We start from the raw sequence: 17099 nt of genomic DNA, 5'->3' as shown, positions 1-17099 counted from the left end.
AGACGAAAACTATCGTCGCGCAAAATTTTTTACCGCCATAATAGGCGCCAATTTTCTGTCCATCTTTGCGCGACGAAAATTTGGTATTGTCGCGCAATGTTGTCATTCGCGACGATCTTTGTCGTCGCGCAAGATTTTGGCGCCATAACATGGACTTTGCCACTTTTGTGCGACGAAATATATTTACGTCGCGCATAGCCTCTTTCCCGCGACGAAATTAGTTGTCGCGCTAGTTTTCTGTACTTTGCGCGACGGAGTATGTTTTTCGTCGCAAAAGTGATCTTTGCGCGACAAAACTATATTCGTCGCGCAAAATTCCGTCGCGCAAATAGTAAATCGTAGTAGTGTATATATCGAAATGTAATAAAATATTTTATGTTTATATAGACTATAGTTGTTGACTACGTTATATATGTTTCTATCAAAGGAGGTTGAATCATCAAACTCAGAAATTTGTAATAATCTCAAGAAATGAAAAAGCACCAAGAATGTCTCCATCAACCCATTATCACTTCATCTGTTGCTTACTTGGGTGGATGTGACATATGGCGTTTCAAGGAGCGACTGCACCATGAAATCTACAATTCAAACTAATACCAAGATCAGTATTGTAAATAACAAATTGTATTGTAGGGTTAGTGTATGCCAAGAACAAATTGTATCGAAATGGATAGGTCACGAATCACGATAGGTCGATATGCGATTCTGGAATTTCTTAAATTTTTTTTCCTGGGAAAATATTTTAATTTTTAGGGGTTAATTAATGAAAAATGTTGAATAATGTTAAAAGAATGACATCCCAAATAACGTGAGTTTCATGTCACATATTATATCGGTTGGTATCAAATGTGTAGAAGATTTTCTTTGCGTAATTTTAATATGCAAAAACTTTTTCTTGTGCATGTGTAATGTGTTAGACTATTATTTTAACTGTAAGGAAAAATGACTCATTTCTTCCTTCCACGTAATGAACCAAACAACGTCCCCTTAAAGAAGGTCACGTTGCAAAGTACCATTTTCAACTTTTGACTAACCAGAGAGTGACTAACTCACATGTATTTTAAATATAGAGCTAAATACATGGTCTTACTGATCATTCGAGCTAACGTACAAAACTCCCGAATTTAAGTGACATCACAATGAAAAAGTGGATCAAACTCTTTTTCTCTCGTCCTAAGTGCATTCGGGTTTGATTCACATATTAATAAGACATGATGCGATAGCTTATAAATCAATTTATTATGTAATAGCTTTGGGATCTTTGTGCAACCCTTCATTTATTATAACTGAGAGGACATGATCAACAGATCATCATATCATACACAAATTCTTCAGAAAAGTAGAATTACATTATTACCAGAGAACACAACCAAACAGTAACATATAACCATAAGCCTCATTTCAGCTCGGAAATAAGGAAGCACGAAATTACCATCTTATCCCTTAAAACCTATAGTTTGTAGCGGTTCATGTATTCTCCAAATAGAACTTCTTTGTAAATTTCCGGATTGTCTTCGGAAATAAGCTCCTTTATCGGGCCAAATGGTTTCTGAAGGTCGTCGGTACCAACAAAACATGCAATTGATGTACGAGGCTCGAGGGTCGCTGGCATCAAAACTCTGTGCTCTACACTCTTGAACTTGCCATTAGTAACAATCTGTAAAATTAAGTCAAATAATTACGGACTATAATATTGATAAATATACATGTGTTATAACTTGAATGAATGGGAAGAAAACATCTAATTGGGTGTAGTAAAAGTTAAAAATAGCTAGCAGTTACATTACCTGCAACATGTCGGCAAGGTTGGTAAGCAAAGCTCCCTCAACTGGGGGCACGTCGATCCAAACATTGTCATGAAGAACTTGCAGGCCGCTGCTGTCTTGGAGGAGCAAGGTGAGGAAGCCGAGGTCGGAGTGCCTGGTACCGCCTAGAGTCAAATGGGGATCGGGGCAAACCGGGTAATAGTGGCATGCCAGTGACCTCGATTTGAAGCACCTTAGGTTCTCAAGGTAATCACTGTCCAGCCCTAAAGCTTCCGAAAATAATTTGGATAGCTTCTCTTGCACTTTAACGATGTATTTCATATACTCGCGTATCTGCTCTCTGTGAAATAAGCGTATAAACGAGTTTTAGAGTAAGCTCATATTTGAAAAGATCATCATTTAAAGGGGGAAAACCAAATTTTCTATATAAAAAAAGATCATATTAGTGAGCGTAGCATAACTCATTTACCTGCAAACTTCGGGGATGGCTTCAAAGTTACATTCATCTTCTAGGACCTTGCATGACAAGGTGTCTCTCCAATCAGCCGGGGTCGAAACTTTCAATTCTCCATTGCTGAAGAAGTTGACCTTCTTCTTAAAATCGCGCGAATACCACTCCTCCTTGGCCTCCTGGGGAAGCTCATGAAAACCTCGAACACCTTTGAGCACCTCATCCATGACAGCAATTGGAATTCCATGATTCACAATCTGAAAGAAACCCCATTCTTCAGCTGCTTTTCGAAGGTCGTTGATGATCTCTTTTCGCCTGTCGCAGATGTCGACATCCTTGAGATCAATGACAGGAACTTGGAGGTTGGAGTCAACGCCATTGTTTTGGTTGGGGGAAGGTAGGGTCTCTGGAGGGTGTCTGAACATTCTTGGGAGCTTGGTCACCCCAGCGTCTACCAGGCCTTTGACACCAGCTTTTGTTTCATCGAATTGTTTCAATTCCTTCTCCAGCTCACAGTCCACAACTGCCATTTTGAATTCTTTCTTTTTGATTAGTGGAAAACAAGTTTAATGGTTTGTGGCAGTGCAAGTTTATCTTGCTACTTATATAGAGATTCAAGAGAGAACAAAAGAATTCAAACGCTCTTCTGTTTTACTTGGAGAAAAAAAGATGAAGATAATGATAAGCCGGCGTTGAAGAATTCATGATTTTTACACACATGCAACGACAATAGTTAATATTGTTAAATAAAAAAGACAATCGACAAATAGAATCGAACATCAAATCCTAGCTAAAATCTACACCGACTACAACTTTTGGTGGGTTCCATATATATATATATAGAGCAGTGGGTGGGTTGGTGCGTTCTTAGAGTCTCTTGTTCTTGGAGAAAAACAAATAAAGTAAAGAAAAGCCGGCCTTCTTACAATTGACTAGAGCCTATTTAGACAACATTTTCCGGCAACCTTTAGCTGACTAGATGTGTCAGCTGATGTGTGCAATTTTATATACTTCAACTAAGATGAGATGTGTGGTTGAAAGCTTTCAAGACACCATGAAAGTAGTGACACGAGCCCGTACGTGACATCATATATGTTGAATGTAAATAATACGTGTATTGAACTAGTGTCAAATACGAATAACTCGTAACTAGAATTATATAAAGGAAAATCTTATAGCATGTTTATATTATTGTGATATAATAACAAACACGGCTTCTTTTTTTTTAATTCGCTGCAATTGATGCCATTATTCTTACCTAATTGGGCCCCAATAGGCAACTCATCATAGTTGTCAATGAGCTCCATAATTCTTTTATTCTTCTTAAGTCTTGTTTAGTCTGATTTTATTCTTTAACTAGGAAACAAATTCAACGACAAGAGATTTTGCTTGTCAACAACTATGTATAAACTATTTTCATTTTCATAAACCATTTCCATTCTCATCAACCTTGCAACCCTTTACAACATACATGAATACCAAAAGCCATCAAAGAATCTCATCACCAACCATTTGAAAAGTTAGCCTCATAGCAATCGATGACCACCTTTAGCTTTATTTGAATTTGGGTCAAACAAGTTATCTTCAGTCATGAATCATACACCTTCATTTGAACACAGCTTAAACATGACCACATCATGGTTTCATTTTCAAATAACACTATTATTATAGCAAATAGTTTTGTATCATCTCCATACCGTCAATATTCTCGTTACATTTGAGAGTTTTCCTACTCTTTTTTCTCCAAATTGAATGTTCATGTGTGTTTAGATTGTCTGTTTTTTTTTTTTTTTTTTTTTTTTTTTTTTTTTTTTTTTTTTTTTTTTTTGGGGGGGGGAACAAAAGAGTATGTCTGGTGGTGAGACGAAGGGTTAGGTAAGGGCCATTTTGGACTCACAATTTGACACTACACTAATGAAATCTAAATCTTTGTTGTTTTAGAGATCAGGGGCTATAATTCAAAATTCATTTATTTAATTTATAAATAATTAATGGGTTAAATACTTTTTTGGTTACTGAATTTTATACAAAAATTCAATTTAGTAATTGAGAAAAAAAAATTTAGCCAAATTGGTCACTGTATTTCCCAAAATTTACAATTTATAGACATTCTATACTCTTTGGTTAAACGTAGTTTTTATTTTTGTTTTTCTTGGAAGAACTTTCAATCTTCTTCCTCTAACTCAACGAATTAGGATATATATATATATAAAACAAATTAGGGAAAATCTTTAGTTAAAATCGAAATTGTGAGTTATACCAAATTACTTTGCATTGCAATAATGCACAAGTCATGACATGCCGTCCAAATTACTTTGCATTGCAATAATGCACAAGTCATGACATGCCGTACAAGTATTGGTTTTTATCCTCTTTTTTATTTATTTATCAAAGATTAGCCCTCGAATTCCAATTGTTTAATACATACGTGTGTGTGTTTGATCATGATCAAGGTGACAAATATGGGCTGCTTTAAAATATTCCTCCTAATTTAATTTATCAATTATTGTGAATTAAATACTTATTTTAATATTGCCCATTTTGAAGCTCCTTTTTCTTTAATGAGAGCTTGTTAGTAGTTGGGGTTGGTACGTATAACTAGGGCTTATTTAGTAAACCTAACAATTTTAATGGAAATTAAATGAGCAAATTAAAGTTTATGCCACTCTCTTCTCTTCTGTTTAAGAGCTTCATCAAAACTTGAGAAAATGGCACCAGACATTTGAGCTAATGAATAATTTACTCAACATTAATAATTTTTTTTAATGAACAACTTTTGATCAAATTATCTCAAACCTGGAATTCCATGAGAAAAAATATGTGAAGAAACCAACCAAACCAAAGTGCTTTGTTCAATGGTGGAAGGCTCTCTCTCTCTCATAAACAGAAAACCTAAAAGCTCTCCCACCTCTCAGCGCCATTTCATCTCTTTGAGGGGGAGGAGGCCTTGTCCCCTCCCCCTTCCCTACCATCCATGGTTTGTTTCTCTCTTTTGAGGTTCCTCTTGATGTATATGGGTACCTCCAATGGCGGATCCAGAAATTTTCATTCCGTTGAAATGAAACAATAATACTCTAATTCATAATTAATAGATAAAACCATACAAAATACTCATATTCATTATCAAAGAGAACTGCATCAACTTCAAAAAATAGACACACATTGCAATACACCAGAAATATCTCTAAAAATGTGAAATAAACCAAAAAATTAGTGCAATCATGTTCGCCTCCCAAGGCGTCTCGTCTAATTCGACATAAGAACTGACATATCTTAGCGCAATCCTGCTCATTTTAGGGCATGTACTTCATTTTTTAGGTCCGTCATAGTTTTGATACAGGGCTCTATCTGCATTCTAACTCTCAAACTTTGGACCCTTATGAGTACTATCTTAGGGGGAGCTTATTCAAGCAAATATTTCTTCAATATGTAAGAGTTAGGTTATTCTTGCAAAACTCTTTGTGGATTTAACATCCAAGGTTTTTTACCTAGATTGACCTTAGATTCCTTCGTGCATTCATATCATACATGAAAAATTGTTTTAAGTAAAAATATTGCCTAAATATGAAAAATGGTTTTTCGGAATAATTATTTTCTCAAGATAATTTTTGGAGGCTTTTATTCCTTACACATCAAATAAGAAAACTTGATTTTATTGGATTTTAGTATGAAGTAGTATATATTGACTTAATGAGCCATCATTTTTAGCCTAAATCGTATTTTACACTAAAACAGATTTTTCATATTTTGATTTGGCAGGAATTTGATTTTCTAGTATTTTTATTTGAATCCAAATGGGGGGTACTTCATTATTTACATTGTAAACTTAAGTATTTTATATTACTCCATTTACTTAAATGTTGAAAATGAAAATAAGGTAATTTGTTTGTTGTGCTGCGCCCTCTGGAGCATTTCGTCAAGCAGTTTATGGGAAATAAGGTAATTTGCCTGCTGTGCTGCGCCCACTGGAGCATTTCATCAAGCAGTTTATGGGCAATTTGCAGGGGTCAACATTTTCGCCTCCAATGGTGGATTCCGGGCTTGCAGGGGTCAATTGACCCCTCTTGCCCCTATGTGGATCCAGCCTTGTACCCCCATTTTGCTGGGTCCGAATCTCTCTCCCTGTGAGGAGCTAGTGGTGTGCTCGGGCTTTCATGCTCGTTTTTGGTCAACCATTTTGTAGGCCATTACAATAAACAGAGAATAACCTGCATTTTTGTCAATTTCCACAATATCATCATTAATTTTAAAAAGAGTAATGCTACACTTAATTACCACATTTTTATTCTACATTTCTATATCACATGATGTGGTATGTCCCTATCATATGCCTCATTAATTAAATCAATGAAGTGTATTTTAATAAAGAAAGTTTAATTAACATTTTTTTTATTATTTATAAGTGTAGCCCTTTATTTATTACAAGTTACAACTGAGAGGACAAGATACAGCAATTTATAAAGCACTTTATTATGTAATAGCTCTGGGATCTTTGTGCAACCCTTTATTTATTACAAGTTGCAACTGAGAGGACAAGATCAACAGATCATATCATACACAAAACTACAGAAAAGTAAAATTACATTATTACCAGAGAACACAACCAAACAGCAACATAACCATAACCATAAGCCTCAGTGCAGCTCTGAAATGAGGAAGCACGAAATTACCATCTTATCCCTTAAACCTATAGTTTGTAACGTTTCATGTATTCTCCAAATTGGACTTCCATGACAGTAAGTGGAATTCCATGGTTCACAATCTGAAAGAATCCCCATTCTTCAGCTGCTTTTCGAAGGTCATTCATGATCTCTTTTCACCTCTCGCATATGTCAATATCTTTGAGACTAGCAATGGGCGATTAATATCTACTTGGGGTATGTAGAAACTAACAAATCAATATCTATAAACTACAAACTAATGCAACTAGGAGGGTCTTTTATTTTTTATTTTTTATTAAATAGTATATCAGTGCGGCTATATATTTTAAATATAATGTATTTAAATAGTACAGCCGTGCGGCTATACGACGATGTTTAAAAAAAAAAGTAAATTTAGGTTTTAGCCACAAAAAAAACTTTTACTTTTGGAAAAAGCCAAAGTTTTTTCAAAAAAGACATAAAAACCTCTCAACTTTCAAATCAAAGACATGCAAATGTAAATGATTCCTTAGGAAATTCAAAAATAAATAAGGGCAATTTTGTCCATTTTGGCTTCTTTTAAAAAATTTCTCTCTCCTTTGTGTTTTTCCAAAGTCTCCCAAAAAAAAAAAAAGGAGTATAGCCGCCCGGCTATACCTGTTTTTTAATTAAATTGCACAACCGCTCGACTAGCCGCTGGGCGGGTCCCCCAATTTTTTTTAACAAATAGTATAGCCTAGTGGCTATACCCGATTTTAAAATGTTTTTTGCAAAAGTGGTATGCCCTACTTTTTTGGACACGTGGGCGCCTAGGTGCAAGGTGTGTCCCCAATTTTTTTTCGCAAATAGTATAGCCATTCGGCTGTACTCGGTTTTTTATTTTTTAAAAAATAGTACCGCCACGGCTACACTATTGTTTACACGTTATCCCACGGGGAAGCCTTTTTCATAAATAGTATAGCCGCGCGGCTATACTTGGATTTTTCTTGCTTCTTATATAGAGATTCAAGAGAGAATAAAAGAATGGCTTATTATCACAAAACATCCCTAAAGTTTACGAAACTATCAGATTGCATCCTTAATGTTTTTTTGTGTCACTTATGGTCCTCAAGGTTAGTATGTGCAATCACAAATGGTCCCTAACGTTAGGTTCTGTCAAAAACTCTGTTAGTTTGCCATCGTGGCATACATATATATCACAAAACATCCCTGAGGTTTACATACTTATCACAAATGGTCCTTACGATTTTTTTTTTTTAAAATTTAAAATTCATAAAATTTTGGTTTTCTTTTTAAAATTATTTATAAATAAAAAAACAATTTATAAAAGGATTTTAATCTTGAGGACCATTTATGAACCCTAAACCTTTAGTTTTTTTTTTCATTTTTAAATTTTATGAATTTTAAATTATTTTTTAAAAACTTCATTAGTTTGTTGATGTGGCATATATATGGAGCCCACATCTACAATAATATAGTGTCACATGTATTTAAAATTTAATATATATTTTAAAATAATTATAATTCATAAAATTTTAAAAAGAAAACAAAAATTTTATGAATTTTAAATTAAAAAAATTTCGTAAGGACCATTTGTGATAAGTGTGTGAACCTCAAGGATGTTTTGTGATATACATATATGCCACGTCAGCAAATTAACGGAGTTTTTGACGGAACCTAACGGCAGGGACCATTTGTGATCATGCATGCTAACTTTGAGGACCACGAATGACAAAAAAAAAAATTAAGGATGCAATTTGATAGTTTCGTAAACCTTAGGGACGTTTTGTGATAATAAGCCTAAAAGAATTAAAACTTTCTTTGTTTAACTTGGAAAATATGAAGATAACGATGAAGCAGGCGTTGGAGAAGTCATGAATCTTACACATGCCAACGACAATAGTTCAATCAAAAGAGACAATCGACAAAGTGAAGCGAACCTATAACATAAAATCCTAGCTAAAATCTACACCAACTACAACTTTTGGTTGGTTCCATATACATTCTTGGACGCTCTCATGAATTCATAGGCAAAGGGAAGGAAAACAGAAAAGTCGGCCACCCTAGAAATTCCGGCCACCTTTAGCTAACTAGATGTGTCAGCTGATATGTGCAAAGCTATATTTCAACTAAAATGTGATGTGATTCTAGCTAGAACAAGAATTTGGACTTACGTAGTTAATAATGTGGTTGAAAGTAGGAGAGATAATTAGTGACATTATACAATAGTACAATTTGAATACACCATGAAAGTAGTGACATGCGTCCGTACGTATGTGACATCATATGCTAAATGTAAATAATACGTGTATTGAAATAGTGTCAAATATGAACAACTCTTAACTTGTTTAACTAGAATTATATAAAGGAAAACCACTCATTTTTCTCATTTATTAATATATATTGTATGAATTCTTATAGAATTATAAGTCATTTTTGTCTGTGATTGTTTTGTGTGGTTGGAACACTAAATAAAAGTTATTATCTTGTTTTGAGCATACTGCTTTTAGATTCTAGACAATAGTTGGTGGTCCAAGACGTTTGCATTATGTTGTAATTGTTCGTCAATATGTGGCCACGTGTATAGTACTGGGAGCGACAATTTTCTTAACACGAGCATGCAGTGATATGCCAAAAATGCTCTCCAAAAATCCTCATCTAGCATCCAAGCAGCACCCCTAATAATTGCCCAACGAGCTTGCAAGATACTGAAGCACCTTTCCACGTCTTTCCTGTAATCTTCGTGAAAGGAAGCAAAGCTTCTTTCCTTCTCGGATTGGGGATTCGGAATTGTTTTCACGAATGTCGTCCACCTAGAATAAATTCCTTCGGCAAGGTAGTACGCACCAGAGTATACGGTATTGTTGATTTGGTACGTGACCTGGGGCGAATGACCTCGCAATACCTCGTCGAACACCAGGGATTGACCAAGGACATTGAGGTCATTCTGAAATCCGGCAACCCCGAAGAAGGCATGCCAAACCCAACAGTCGAATGAAGCTACGGCCTCCAAAATTATACTTTTTTGGCCCTTTCGATTCTCGTACTCTCTTTGCCAAGCAGTAGGACAATCCTTCCACTGCCAGTGCGTGCAATCGATGCTTCCAATCATTCTTGGGAAACCTTGAGCTTCGCCTTTTCGTAGAAGCCTTTGCAGGTCCCTCGGCGTGGGTTTGCGAAGGTACTTACTCGTGTACAAATTTTTCACTGCATCACAAAATCTCACCAAGCACTCTAGGATAGTAGATTTTCTCATCCTTGCAATCTCATCCACCTGCTCTGCAGATGCCCCATAAGCAAGCATCCGTAAATCAGCTGTAAGTTTTTGCTCCGAGATAACACCCAAAACTCCAACAGCATCATGCTTTTTAATGAAGTATGTGTTGTAATTACAAATATCATGCATGATTTCTTGGAACAAATGTGGCTGCATTCTATATCTCTCTCGAAACTTAAAACCAGGATATAACGAATTTGGGATAAAGTAATCCTCCAAGAGATTCTAACCCCGAGACTCCTTATGTCTGTCCACATTCAAGGCACGACGACGACGGTGTTGCCTTGATTGATTAAGCACACACACTGCTACTGCAAGCATTTGTTCATCTTCTTCATCGGCGTCCCGATTTTCTTCAGCACGTCTACGCCGGATTTCTTCCCTTTTTTTCTGTTGCCTCTCCAACACCCTCCTCAAGTTTGACATTGAGAGTAGAATGTGTTTTGTAAAATCTGAGAAATGAAGGAATAGATAAGAGATGGTGTGAGAGGTATTAGTTGATGGTGTAGTTTTATAGAGGGATTCAGAAGATAGAGATGACACGTGGCACAATTTTAGAGGGTGAAAATCTTATCTGAAATATGAGATTATAATTTTTTTTAAATATCTGAAAATCTTATCTGACATGGGACACGTGGCACAATTTTAGAGGGTGAAAATTTTATCTGAAATCTGAGATTATAATTTATTTTTTTAAATATATGAAAATCTTATCTGACATGGGACACGTGGCACAATTTTAGAGGGTGAAAATCTTATCCGATATCTGAGATTATAATTTTTTTTTAATGAATATCCGAAAATTTTATCTAAAATAAGACACGTGGCAACCGAGATTCTCATCCGTGAATCTTTTCTGAAAAATAATGGACACGTGACAACCAAAAATCTTATCCGAAAATTTAATTACAAAAGATTATGAAAATTAATAGTTTAAAGTATTTGCCTTAGACTTAGCCCTCATGGGTGTGGAACCACAAATGGCAAGACTGACACTATTCACTTGAATAGTGACAGCCCTTGCTTGCCCTTGCCCTAGACTTAGCCCTTGTGGGTGGAGATGCTCTTATGTTTGGCAATGAATTGCCAATTGTATGAAGAAACAGCATTCGCTTTTCTCTCCAAATAGAATGGAGCCCTATGCACTAGGGTTTTAGCTTTGTCTCTGCTATTCGTGCTTCGCTGTTACTTATCATCTTCTATTTCAGTTTTTTATTATTTATTATTTGGTATAATCTATTTTAGCTTCCTTTTACTGTTGAAGATGAAAAGTTATTTTAGTACCAAGTACCAACCCTGTTGAGTTATTCAATAATTAGCTAGCATTGAAGCTGATCGCTGAGTGATAAAGGTCTGAGAAGTTCTTTTGAAGTCAGGGCGGGGTTTATTCAGACACACATTATGCATATGTATTATATAATATCACCTACTTTAGCCATACAATAATGAAAATAGGGACCTAGGTTTAAAAAAAACACTTAATTAATGTGCTTACTAAGGTTCATTTCAAAAGGTTTAGGCCTCTTTGGAAAGGACACCAATAGTGCTGTTTCATTTCAGAGCAATGCTCCCCCTGTCAGGGTTAGCATTGCCAAGGCTTGAAACCTGCTTGACTTAAAAGGATTCTTATGAATTTTTTTTAATTTGATTATAATGTAGTGACGTTGGTAATGGGGTGAAGGAGAATTTTTTGTGATAATGAGTTACTCTATTTTTTGTTCTCTTAATAGGGTGAAGGAGAATTTTGACTCAAGAGAAATGCAGGAAATAGAGTAAGTTGCACTCTCTATCATCAGTGAGTTTTGTATTGAAATTTTAAGCCTTATTATTGACATCAGATATAAAGAGCAACCAACTCATTATGAGGTTCTTATGTATTATTTTCCAATTGATACAGAGATGGAATGTATGTTCGTGTTAATGGACACTTGAAAGTCTTTCGAGGTGTTCGACAAATAGTTGCCTTCTCCGTGAGGTATGGTATAAAAGATGTTCCTTTTAGTTTGAGCAATTTAGATGTCTTGAGATTTTCAGTTGTTTTAATGCCATGTGATTCACATTTCTCATAATCAACACACAGGTGCACAGTGCACGCACACACAAACACTTGAATTTTTCAATATGGTTGAAACAACACATTGAAATTTGTGTCAATCTTAATGTAGATTTCTTACGATCGGGAATAGTTGATTGGGAGAATGTTTTCAATCGTACAATATTGTATTGTTAAAGAAGTTAGATTTCAGACAACTCTTGGATAGAATGCATATCTTATGTCTTTTATATTTGTTCATGGTGTATTTACATTCATTAAAGCTGCAAGGAAATTCTGCAACTCAACCTGAGTCTGTGGACTCATCTCTTAGCACTCCTGTGCGGAGTGGGTCAAGTGGATACCAGACAGCCCCATCAAACCAAGTAAGCTATCTAACTTTGAAAAATTTACATTTCAAGCTGTCCTGTTCATGTTTAGCATGCAATTAATGTTGAATTTTACAGTTCTATGGGCAAGTTAGCGTTGGTGGGATAAAGGGCTGTGATCAGTTGGTCCTCGACTATCTGCAGCAGCATTCAAGCATGTGAGTTATCATGAACTTATTTCCCCTGTTTTGGTTTTTGTTAGTTTGCCTTGTTTTGTGAAGATATGTTGGTTGCGGCTGCCTATATTGAACTCTTGTGACTGGTTTGCTATTGCAGTGGAAAAGAAAAGGGGATACACAGAGATGAACTTTCCCAGCACCTGAAAGTCCCTGTGGAAAAGATATTGTATTCTCTCTCTCTCTCTCTTACCACATCCAATTATGCATGCAGGAGTGACTTCTTTTGATTCTTGTTCTTGATTTCACATTTCTATTTCAGGGAAGCAATCAGGTCTCTTGAAGAGGAAGGCTTAATATATTCCACGATTGATGAGTTTCACTACAAGTCAGCAGCATATTTTGACTTTGTGCTGCTACGGTTGGAAAGGAAAGTAACTTATATGAATGTTGTGATGTATATTTCTCTTTTAATATCTTTTTATGTCCATTTGGATGGGTTTAGTACCAAAGTTCAAACAATTACATTTGTTTTGTTTAATCAAAAGCGCTACTCTTCCAGCCAAAAAATATTCTGGATTGAACATTCAGTATCAAATACTAAAATAGTCACAGTAGTTAAATGTCATTTAACTAATTTGTTATGTGTTTATTTAAAAACTAAATTGTTAAAATTAAGAGGAAAGATAACACTGCCTGCCTAGCCATTGAATATGAAGATCCGAGGTTGATAAAGGTTGCGTCTATGTATTATTTGTCACTCTAATTTTTATTCTTAGGGTAAATTATTCAAATGGTCATTAAATTTGTACTCGATTTACATTTTGGTCCTTAAACTAAATTATTCGTTCAAATGGTCCACTAACTCTTTATTAATCGGCGCTTTGGTCATACGGTTACATTTTCTGTTAAATTTAGTCATGTGAGCAGCACATGCTACATTTGTGGGGGCAAATAAGACTTTTGACCTATCTATCACCCTTTTATCACCACTTGATCACCTATGTATCACCACTTTATCACCTATTTGGGGACATAGGACGGTTATGGACGGTTTTACCCTTACATTTGACGGCAATAGTAACATAATGTAACGGTAGGATCAATGGAGTGATTAATATAGAGTTGATGAACCATTTGAACGAATAATTTAATTGAATGACCAAAATGTAAATCGGGTATAAATTTAAGGACCATTTGAGTAATTTACCCTTATTCTTATAATTTCTAGAGTATCAACATCAACTTAGAATTCGAATTAATGTGAAGCAAAAAAGGAATTAAAGAGTTCAAGTACAAGTGACATGTAAAGACAGTGGACCAAAGAAAACTTAGCGTCCCCCTTTTCTTCTTAGCGTTGCACGGCTCCATTTGGGGAGGAGGAGGTTTGTCCCTCCCCCAACCCCAACCCACCCCTCTTCCCCACCCCACCCCCCCGCCCCGCCCCCCCTCACCCCAACTAAAAACACCCACATGCACCTTGTCTCTTTCGTTTATGCTAGTTTTCAACCTCTCTTGCTTTGGATTCTTTTGTGGGGCTGGTCTTATTTTGTGTTTGAGCCTGTTTGGCTGTGTTGGTAGCTGTCTTTGAGAGTTGGTAGTTGTCTCTGAGAATTGGTTGCTTCTCCTGGTGACTGCTTGGGCCTTGTGTTCTGGGTTGAGATTATATGTCTCAAGCTGATTTTGTGTCCTCCTTTCTTCGCCAATCAACCCTTTCATTCAGATTTACTTCTCCCACAACATCCCCTCCTACTCTTGCCTTCTCCTTTTTCCAAATCTGGTTTCTCCATCGGGATATAGGAACTTCTTCTCTAAGTGCTTTGTCGCGTCGTTATCGGATTGTATATACAGCTCTTGCTAAGGTTCTAGCTTTGGTGCTTGCACCAATACTCTCCACTTCCTTGATTTCGATCCTTTGGTATATACCATGCTTGTGTTGTGATTGGTTGCTACTTTCTTCTTGGTGCACAAGCGGACTCGAGTGTGAAGCAGAAAGTGACTCTTGGAGAAATGTTCTTGTGCTGATGTGTTTATGTTTTTTGGGGAAATTTTGTTCTTGGCCTAAGATCGGTGGGTCTCTATGCGCAGCTATGCTGACTTGTGTGGAGGATGTGAATCCCCTCCTTTGTGGCCATATTGGTGAGGTAGGTACGGTCTCCGGTCCCTTTGTGGCGACAGTGGCTCGGTTTTGAATTTTGTTTTGATTTTGTATGGGGAAGAAAAAGCTAAAAACACCAAGTTCTATTTAATTATGATGAATTTTTTTATTTATTAGAGAATTAGAAATTTGTCATATCCATAAACAGTGATTAGAGAAGTGAATGAACACAATCATTTATTTTTTGAAGTCCGTTTAAAACAATCAAACTGACCCAAAAAAGAATAATGATGAAAAGTCTTTTCTGTTTGGTTGATGAGAAAAGTAATGGTTCAGGCAACTAATAAATCTTCATTGTCTTTCGGAAGAACCATTGAACAAATCAAATTTGTCTGCTTCTCTAGATTTTCTTACTTGTCACTACATGAAAATATCTAGCAAATAACAATTTTTTTTTTTTTTTTGGCTTTCATCTGGCAAATAACTTCTTTTGTTTTGCCTTCATCTAGCAAATAACATGTTGAATGTGGTGGTGATCAATAGTGATAAGGCTTCGAGTACTAGGGACTTGGTAGTCGCCAACACAAATAGAAGTGAAAGATGTCGTGTTTATATACAATGTTTCACTCTACGATAGGAGCCAAGAATAATAAATTTGCCGAATACTTGGTCGTCTTTTTTCTTTGTAGGATTTCATTACGAAAAAAAAAAATTAATGGGTTCCTTAATATATGTTCATGGTTTCGAGTCAAGATTTTATGTGTGTGGAGACCCCTCACAAAATATCTATATAAAAATTTTGAATTCATAATACATGCAAAAGTTAACTAGGAGGACGATAATTATATATATCACATACTTGTTGCACCTCCTACGACTTGCTTAATTGATTTCCCTTCTCTCTTGAGGACTTATTTCTCGGTTGTTGTTGGAAGTTTGAATGAAAATCAATGACTTTTGTTCCACATTGGTATAAAGAAGAAAAAGTGAGGTCTTTATAAGTGTGGTAGCCCTACAAGAGGCAATTGGAAGTTGAGCCAAGTAGAAGCTAATTGGGCTTCAAATTCAACATGGGAATTGAGTATTTAATATTCAATATTTAATTATCAAGAAGATGGCCTTGGGCCTTGGGGCACTTGGGCAATTAAGATTTAATTTAGCTAATGTGTTGACACGTGGGGATAATGGTTGGGGCTTTTTTATATTAAATAATAGTATAGCCGAACGGCTATACTCAGTTTTGAAATTTTTTTAAAAAAGACATGTGTTGACATGTGGCCCCAATTGGTTGGGAATTTTTTGGGGACTTTTATTTTTATTTAAAAATAGTATAGCCGCATGCGGCATATACTATACTCAGTTTTGAATTTTCAAAGGAAGCTATGTGTTGACACGCGTGGCATGTGTTGAATGGTTGGGGGCCCTTTTTTATATTGAAAATTAGTATAGCCAGGCTAAGCTTTTTTTTTTTTCAAAGCTATACTCAGTTTTTTTTTTTGAATTTTTTTTTTTTTTTTAAAGGCATGTGTTGACACATGGCCACTATTGGTTGGGGACTTTTTTTTTTTTATAGGAGTTTTTTTTTATTTAAAAAAAATAGTATAGCCACACCATATATAAAATTAGTATAGCTCAGTTTTGAATTTTTTTTTTTTTTTAGCTATGTGTTGACACGTGGCGTTTTGAATTTTTTTTAAAGAATGGTTAAATTGGCCCTTTTTTTTATATTAAAAATTAGTATAGCCGCGCGGCTATACTCGTTTTTTTTTTTTTTTGGGTATAAAACAAAAATATAGTAGAGGCGGGGGCCGTTACTTTTTTTTTTTTTTTTGAAAAAAAAATTGAATTTTATAAATAGTATAGACGAGCGGCTATAGTGTTTTACATATGTATTCATATATAGACACACACACACACACACACATGTGGGTACGTATTTTTCAACAATACATTCGTGTTCTATACACGTGTCACGTTTTCTTTAAAAAGCAAACATACAATAGTCGTATTGTATATATACGTACGTATTTCTAATGTTTTATACTATTATTTTTTACAAAGTTTTCAGTAACACACACAAATTCACGTATTATGCCTCTCACGTATTATTGAATAAGAATAATATACGGTGTAAAAATTATATTAAAATATCAAATAGTGGAATATTAATATCTACTTTGGAAATGTTGCAAATTCATATCCATAAGGTACAAGCCAATGCAACCACTCTAGAAGGGTCCTTTTTTGCATTTTCAAGAATTTTTTTTTCCACCAAACAAAAAGAAAGAAAGAAAAAAAAGAGTACAGCCGCACGGCCATACTCAGTTTTG

At 35.4% G+C, this 17099-nt stretch overlaps 2 protein-coding genes across 2 annotated transcripts; one reads left to right on the top strand and one right to left on the bottom strand.

The window, feature by feature from the left end:
• Positions 1–1272: 1272 nt before the first annotated feature.
• Positions 1273–2806, bottom strand: LOC117637956 (1-aminocyclopropane-1-carboxylate oxidase homolog 1-like). Its single transcript, XM_034373022.1, has 3 exons — positions 2236–2806; positions 1788–2106; positions 1273–1657 (listed from the first exon to the last, which is right to left on the bottom strand). Exons 1-3 carry the CDS (start codon positions 2745–2747, stop codon positions 1451–1453), a joined length of 1038 nt encoding a protein of 345 aa, XP_034228913.1. The 5' UTR covers positions 2748–2806; the 3' UTR covers positions 1273–1450.
• An 8892-nt stretch (positions 2807–11698) lies between these two features.
• LOC117638657 (replication protein A 32 kDa subunit A-like) lies at positions 11699–13437 on the top strand. The gene is made up of 8 exons (XM_034373753.1): positions 11699–11715; positions 11865–11906; positions 12032–12135; positions 12374–12552; positions 12634–12713; positions 12832–12900; positions 12994–13261; positions 13351–13437. The coding sequence occupies exons 1-8, from the start codon at positions 11699–11701 to the stop codon at positions 13435–13437; spliced, it is 846 nt and encodes a 281-aa protein (XP_034229644.1).
• The last annotated feature ends 3662 nt before the right edge of the window (positions 13438–17099 follow it).

The sequence above is a fragment of the Prunus dulcis genome, chromosome 8 (assembly GCF_902201215.1).
Source record: "Prunus dulcis chromosome 8, ALMONDv2, whole genome shotgun sequence".
NCBI classification, from domain to species: Eukaryota; Viridiplantae; Streptophyta; class Magnoliopsida; order Rosales; family Rosaceae; genus Prunus; species Prunus dulcis.
This window is presented reverse-complemented; position numbering and strand designations above follow the sequence as displayed.

Bases quoted from the DNA above. Each gene is read 5' to 3' on its own strand.
- LOC117637956 (XM_034373022.1), bottom strand. From the start codon at position 2,747: ATGGCAGTTGTGGACTGTGAGCTGGAGAAGGAATTGAAACAATTCGAT. The intron at 2,107-2,235 runs GTAAATGAGTTA...CTTATTTCACAG, and splicing joins GCCATCCCCGAAGTTTGCAG to AGAGCAGATACGCGAGTATA. The intron at 1,658-1,787 runs GTAATGTAACTG...TTAATTTTACAG, and splicing joins ACCTTGCCGACATGTTGCAG to ATTGTTACTAATGGCAAGTT.
- LOC117638657 (XM_034373753.1), top strand. The intron at 11,907-12,031 runs GTAAGTTGCACT...CAATTGATACAG, and splicing joins AGAGAAATGCAGGAAATAGA to AGATGGAATGTATGTTCGTG. The intron at 13,262-13,350 runs GTATCAAATACT...GTTAAAATTAAG, and splicing joins TATTCTGGATTGAACATTCA to AGGAAAGATAACACTGCCTG.